Genomic DNA, 7,872 nt, shown 5'->3' with positions numbered 1-7,872 from the left:
ACGAACAAAAAAGTCTTAGATTTATTTTTTACATATGTGTACCAAGTTTCAAAGTTATCTGTCAGTAATTAACCGAAATAGAATTTCCATAAGAAATTGGACATTGAAATTGGAAATTGGAAATTTTATTTTGGTTATTTACAGACAGATAACTTTGAAACTTGGTACACATATGTAAAAAATAAATCTAAGACTTTAAAAAATAAATCTAAGACTTTTTAATCTAAGAATTTATTCTAATACATAATTTGAATAGAAGTTTTCAATCTTTTTGCAAAGTGATTTTTAAATAGCCCTATTGAATCTATATGTTTACAAATAAGTATGAAAACCTTAAAATTATTATATTGATAGATAATCATAATATGTTCTTCCTACTAGCAATCTAGAATGTGTTATGTGGGAAGGTAAAAGAGTAATACATAAACAGGCTTTGTGTAGTTTACTGGATAGAGAAGCTTAAAACTAGACCATGTCATTGTCATAAACAGTAGATGCACATTTTTTTACAGTTGTATGAAATTATTTTAATTTGAAATGAGTGATCAGAAATCAAGATCGATTACATTAAACAATCTTAGTTTGCAGCCATGTATTGACAAGCTCACAGCAGCTGTGCTTGCTGATGAGAAGCAACTCCAGAAGTTTGCCAGTGCCACTTCACTGAGGCAGCAAGTCCAGATTCTATTGAAAACATTCTCTCATAAGCCTAAAGTGACCATAAGGTGAGCATTGAATTTATTTGTGCTTTATTTTTTACACTCTAAAGGTCTGATGAACAAGTAAATCGTAGGAGCGCATAAAAAATAGACTATTAAAAACTAAGCTAACAAAAGGTTCGCTAAAAATATTTACATAAAGTGTACCTACTCATAATTTTGTCTGTACTATTTCCTAGCTATTTCATGTAATTGAAAGTTCCCCTATTTATATTTAGCATGACACAATTACTTGTCAATTTCACCTTTTGTAATGTTTCTTTAATATGTATTTCCTAAGTAACCATATTTTTTGTGAAACTGGAAATAAGGAGAAATTTGAATTTTTCTAAATTTTGTGCCATTATGACCAGTCTCTTGAGATGTGTGTATATCATGTGTAAAAAAAATGTTCTAATATATGTTACTAGTCACACTAGGTGAATTTGTCTTGTACATTTAGCACTGTATAGTTTAACCTTTTGGTGACCAGCTACCTTGCAAGTGCAAAATACTGCATTTTCTCCATACCGCTTTGCTGAAATTTATTCATTAAAAAAAAAAGACAGGTGACAAAAACCTCCAACTAGGCATAGTGCAGCCTGAAATAAAAGCAAATATATATGTCCAATTGGAAGAATTCGGTTACAATAGAAATAAGAATTGGCCCATTTGAAAGGCGGCAGATATGTACAGCTAGACGGTTAAGGGGAGCATCTACCCTAAAATTTAAAATTTTCACTTTTTCGGTTTTTATACTCATTTTAAAGCTGACATTCTGCCCTATCCAATGGTNCGCTCCCCTTAAGGGTTAAATGTAAAATATACAATCAAATAGGTATGTTTAAACACTTAAAGATGAACTATATATAGATATAAATATATCCGTTGCATTATGCATAATCACAAAGATATTGACGACATTGACAAGAATTGTCAAAATTGTAATTGAAAAACAGGAAACAGCATGAGTTTTGGTGTCTATGCTACTATTTTTTTCAAACTCTAAAAGTGTATACTAGGAACCTTTTTCACATATGCATTATTGGGGATGCCATTAATATATGGATGACATTATCATCACTGGATTGGTAATTCTCAGAGTCATGATAAGAGCCTCAAACACAAACTGTGGACTGTAGGATTTCTTTTGAGAGAAAGATTTAAGTTCCTGTGTCACTTGCACTAGGATTTATTGCAGGAAGCTGCCAGCAAGGTAATATAGGTATAGGTGGGCAGTGGCCAGAATTTCAAAACTTGCTTAAAATGCACAAGTACTTGCACATGTGTAAGGGCCGATTTCTTGTCTATGATTGGAGGGTTTAGCTTTAAAAGCCATCAGTGATTGCTGACGGAGTTACAAACTCATAACTTTTTTGGAAAGTATGGCCCCTGGTGATAGCAATGTCAACCACATTGACATTGCAAATTCTTGAGAGAAGTGCAGATATATGGAAGGTTTGTGATGCATTGTTATGAATAATTCTATCATGTCAAGAAAATATTTTCTTGTCTAACAGAGAAGCTGTCTTTGAAATAGTGAAGGAGCTGTCACGGTTTGGTGATCGAGATGAAAGCAAATCAGAAGAATTGGCTGAAGAATCAAAGATGCTTGGTTCCAAGGTAGGATTTCTCTTATTTTCCCTTGAATATTCTTTGAGAAGTACTGTGTACTTGGTATAAGTACTGAGAAGTACCATATATGAATATTCTTTGATGTTACCAGTTGAACAGAAGAGCTGTATTTGAAATACTTTATTTAGCTTATCTAAATTGCTGATGGTTACAAGTTGTACAACTTTTTCAAAAAATAATTAACTTTTATTCTTATGAAAAATATGCATTTACTATAAATTCCATTCAATCTATTACTTCACACAACAGTAAATATGAATTTCTGCCTTGAAGCCCTGCAATGTATGCTCCCTGTTGTCCCCCTCTTCTAGGCATTCAGTCAACGCCTGGATGCAGAGGCACTTCATTTATATAATGAAGCCTTGCACCTCTGCCCTGACTGCTCACCCAACCTGCCCCTGCTCTACGCAAACAGATCTGCTGTGCTGTTCCACATGAAAAAGTATCAGGTACCGGTATATGATCTCTGAATAAGTCTTTCAACACTATAATTGTTACCTGTATGGCATTGCAGCTTAACAGCTATAAAAATTTTCTATGCCAGAAAACTGATAACTTGAAATCAATAACACTGATAATTTGGTGATCTAAAGAAAGTCTCAACCCTAAATCACAACTGGTTGGTAGAGCTTCAGAATATACTATATAACAGAAACAGCAACTTGAACAAACAGCAACGGTGCCATCAACTTGTTCAACTTTCATCCATCATTCAGTTTAATGAATGTTATGAAAATTTTGATCTCTGCTGTTACTGTTTGCTGCCTCACTCTTCTCTGCTTATCTGAATTTCTGTTGAGGCTGTTGGATTGACATAAAATCAATCTTAGTTCATGAACCTCATTCACACCAACCGTATTTATTCTCCTTTGATGATTGTTTTGAACTTAAAACATTAATATTTTGTTTATTTATTTAATTTTTTATGTGTGTCCAGGAAAGTTAAATGATACATGACCTTAAATTCTCAATTTCATTGTGGACTTATTTCAATATTTTTGTTTCAGGAATGTTTGGATGACATCAACAGGGCCCTGGACAGTCAATATCCCAAGAACCTGAAGCATAAAGTGCTGGTACGCAGAGCTCAGTGCCTGCAGTTGTTAGGTCGCAATCGTGAAGCCTCCATAGCAGTGCAACAAGCTCGTGCTCTGTGCGAGGATTTAGCGCCTGCTAAAACAAGAGACTCTTACTTCTCTACTCTTGAAGCTCTGCGGGTGCAATTTAGAGATGCTCAAATATCTACCGTAGCTCCAGAACTTGATGAGAGAGATTTAGCTGTTGGAGTCAAGACCAGCCTTCTGCATGATGAAACCACCAAGCTGGATGGTTTGAATGATGAAATGACGGATGCACTCAATGATTACAAAAGGCAGATCCTGAAGTATAAATTATTCAAAGGATCAAATCCACAAATAAATTTCATGTCTAATGCTCTGGAAATGAGGTTAGTTTTATTGTATAACAGCATTGAATTACGTTATGTTATAATTTAAATACATTGGAGCAATGCTTTTTGATGAAGTTTGAGGCTTCATGCTGAGGTTCCCAAAGGAATGAGTATGGGCTTATTTATGGGTGCATCGTAAAGTGGAAAAAGCTGGCAGATGCTGTTGTTGATGGAATACATTATTCAGGGGCTGCTTAATTTTCACCCCCGCAACGTGCATTCCTTTGACGTTTCAATATAAGCTCTTAAGGTTGCATTCCTTGCCAGCTGTTGACTCTTAACTCAGGTTGACTTACAAGTAGTAAAGTGCATTCCAACTTAGTTACCGCGTCAATGGGAAAGACAGTCGATGTTTCGTAAAAACAAAATGTTATTATTGTTCTCTCAAATAAGCCCATACATATAATTTCTGGAGCCACTAGCACTTGAATGAATATAAGCTTTGTTTCACACTTGTGAGTTATTTTCGGCTGACTGTAACTATATATAAAATTATATATTTGCAGTAATAAAACAATCATCAATAACAAATGTGATGTGCAAAACTCTTAGATGTATATTAACATAAATGCAACCATGTCATCAGAGAAGACGCGATTGAAGGACGACACGTTGTGAGCAAAAGAGCCATCAAGGCAGGTTCAACACTCTTCATCGAACGTCCATTTGCTTACATGCTTCTACCCAAGTTCCACTCAACCTACTGCTACAACTGCATAACTTTTCTCAAGGATATTCCTATTCCGTAAGTTATTAACGATATGGGATGTTATGATATCACTTAAGCCATGGCAGACGTATTCAAACCAACCATCCGCAGCTTTACCAGAGTAGTCAATTCACTTCGGTAATTAGCTCTACATTCTTTTACCGCAAGCTGTCGATGTTTCTTCTATGCAAGAAGCTCACTGTTTAAAACGAACGTATTCAAGTAGTAGTATAAGACATTCTTACATTATTGCAATTTGTCCGCAGAATACCACGATGGCTATGGCTATACTATATATCAGGTCCAGCCAAGTCCAGCTCTCCATAACTCAAAATTATATGACATCACTTTATTTTGTTTCATCAAAATGCAGTGACTTATGATAGCTCACTCATGGGTCACCTGAGATAACACGTTTCGGGTGTCGCAGTAAAGGTTTTTGGTCGTCAATTTATTTCTTCACTATATTATATTGCTGACTGGCCCGTTGGCCAAAAAAAATCAGGTGTAATTTCATCGACCTCTGTATTTAATCTTAAGTTCTCTGAATATTTGCACACTTCACTCACGTGTTGCAACCCGTGCAGGTGCAAGAATTGCCGTACGTGGTATTCTGCAGCGAGAATTCTGCAGCGTGGTATTCTGCTTGTCGGTCTGAGATCGACCTCTGGATTTAATTTTAAGTTCTCGGAATATTTGCACACTTCACTCACTTTTTTCACCCCGTGCAGGTGCAAGAATTGCCGCATCGTGGTATTCTGCAGCGAATATTCTGCAGCGTGGTATTCTGCTTGTCGGTCTGAAATCGACCTTCTCTCGATTTAGTTTTAAGTTCTCGGAATATTTGCACAGTTCACTCACGTTTTTCAACCCGTGCAGGTGCAAGAATTGCCGCATCGTGGTGTTCTGCAGCGCGGCTTGTCGGTCCCAGGCGCATCCGTGGCACAGGCTTGATTGCTGCAGACTCACCCTCACCTCTGCTGGTGGCATGGCTCAGCTGGCCCTCAGAGCCGTCGCTGTTGCAGGCTGGCCGGTCTGCAGTGCCGTAATGTGAGCCTTCCTCTTGCGGTCTTTATGAACTATAAGACTAATACATGAATATTTTCACAAATATGCTTACAATGGAGAGCCAGAAGATGTGATGGTTAATAAAAGAGGGTAAAGATTAAAAGTTGGTAAATTAAGGAAGTGAGAGCCAAATGGTGGATGGGATGCATGTTAGTTAGTTACACAATGGTATAACCCATGTCATTGTGACTTTCAAATTTATTTCCTAACGCATGTATGCTATAGGGCAGAGTAGCCTACGAAGTTAAGTGCTCAAATCTAGAGCGTCTCAAGTCCGTAGCCAATACCCGAATCGGTATTGTCTTCATGCATATACAACCTCAGTATGGAACTACCTCACCACTTGCCCCGACTCTCCACCTAAAGATTTAATCCAACCTGACTTCACCTCATTGGCTGCCGCAAGGTTGATTGAGAGGTGGGGTAAGTGACCAGATAGAGAGCAAGCCATAGGGTTCAGCAATATACAAAGTCGTGGTGAATGTGTTGGTGAGTTTTGGTTATTCAGCAGTTGCACATCCATGAAAACTAATATGGCTTGAGAAGTGACTGGAGATTTGAAAGCTCTGAATTTAAACACTAGGGAACTGATGGGGTTTGTAGTGCTGCAAGCGTGATCTGCGGCTTTGTAGCTCCGAGGCTAATTGTAGCTGTGCATGTTTATGCTGAGCTTTGGCTCAAGTGCTTGTTTAACCTTCTACCGCCAGATGTCACTTTCCGGGAACATAACTTTCAACTCTAATTATATGAACTTCCAACTTAAATTATACGTAAACTATTGAGTGTGACAACCTGAGGACGTTTGTACGCAACAGAGAACATTTTAAAGTTGTCTGGGCGGCAACCATCAGTGCAAGTCATTTTGCGCTCACTAGAACGTATCTTTTTGGGAAGTAGGCTTGTTACAATATTGCTCCGGTTACTCATGTCGGGCGGGAGAGGACTATAGAGTTAAATTTTGTCAATGCCTGCGCTCCCTGGTGAATAGTCTGTCAAATTTTACTACCATATTCGGCAGTATTATTGAGTATCGTATTTACTTCTGAAACTTTAATTCAAGGGCGATGACTTCTAGGTGATTAATGTCCTTGAAAATGATGAATCTTTTTTCTGTTGGGATGTTTTGTTTCCTATTTGTATTTTAATTGACATAATATTTCCGTCTTTGATCAAAAACTCGAGAAATTTTACTTCTTATCCGCAAAATATTATGGGAATATCCTTAATGTTACATTACCCTGATTATGTAATTTGCAGTGATAATTATGTGTTTTAAAAAATTCCCGTACAATTAACTATGGATAACCCTGATTATGTAATTTGCAGTTATAACTGTAAGTTTAAAAGCATTCCTGTACAATTTACTATGGTAAACATTTATTTTGTTTGGTGCACTGCAGGAAGGAGAGCCCTGATGCTGGCAGTGATGAGAAGTACAACAAGTACACTCCTATTGCCCGCTACAGAGCTCTCTACAGACTTGTGCATCACATCGATAAAAGTCCTGTCGAAGAACAGATCCAGTATTGCCTTGTGAGTTTAGTTCAATTCATTTTTTGTGAAGCTTTAGCTGTACATATTAGTTGAGTCGTATTTACATTGAACTCTGACAATAAGTGCATTTATACATTTGCTTAGCTTTGAGATATACGATGCTAGATCAGCTTTACTCAAGGTAATTATTTAATTGTGAAAGATGAGACACAGTATTGACTTGAGAGTTTAGTTTGATTCATTTTTCGTGAAGCTTTAGCCGTACATATAGGATGAGTTGTATTTCGCATTGAACTCTAGCAATAAGTGTACTTGTATATATATGCCTTTAACCAGGTTTCATTAAAGACCAGATAATTTGTTTATTGACAATTTTCTTATTCATTTTTTTTTTCTTAATATATCGGATAATATTTTTTGTTCGCACTGGCAAATCGAAAATCGGGGAACCGATGGGCATTTTTAATTTGTTAACAATGTTTGAAATGTATTAATGAACCATTTTCAAGTTACAAGACTCATCGAGGGATGAAGGTTGGATCGACATAGGTACAAAATCAAATAAATAGTACACTCAAAAATCAGAATTTGATTAGAGATAATTGCAAAATCGCGAAAATATGAAGATGATCAAGAATTAAAGCACCAAAAATTATTCCAAATAATATATATGCATAGCGTTGAGATATACTATGCTAGATCAGTATTATTCAAGGTAAACCAGTCAATTATAAGATGATACGCATCCTGTATTTACTTGTGAGTTTAATTCAGTGTGATTTCCGCAAAGTTTCAGCTTGAGACATTTTTATAGGATG

The 7,872-nt window shown here is 36.5% G+C and overlaps 1 protein-coding gene across 1 annotated transcript; it reads left to right on the top strand.

Annotated features, from left to right (window-relative positions):
* Positions 1–381: 381 nt before the first annotated feature.
* On the top strand, positions 382–7,093 carry LOC108679919 (SET and MYND domain-containing protein 4; the record flags this gene model as incomplete). The annotated part of the gene is given in 7 exon segments (XM_018168661.2): positions 382–725; positions 2,219–2,321; positions 2,645–2,782; positions 3,341–3,780; positions 4,370–4,528; positions 5,372–5,542; positions 6,961–7,093. Coding segments are annotated over 7 exon segments (1,332 nt in total), but the record flags the coding sequence as incomplete, so codon positions are not given.
* Positions 7,094–7,872: the final 779 nt, after the last annotated feature.

Source organism: Hyalella azteca, unplaced genomic scaffold (genome assembly GCF_000764305.2).
Source record: "Hyalella azteca isolate HAZT.00-mixed unplaced genomic scaffold, Hazt_2.0.2 contig15326, whole genome shotgun sequence".
Lineage (NCBI taxonomy): Eukaryota > Metazoa > Arthropoda > Malacostraca > Amphipoda > Hyalellidae > Hyalella > Hyalella azteca.
The sequence above is the reverse complement of the archived record's forward strand: the minus strand, read 5'-3'. Positions and strand labels throughout refer to the sequence as shown.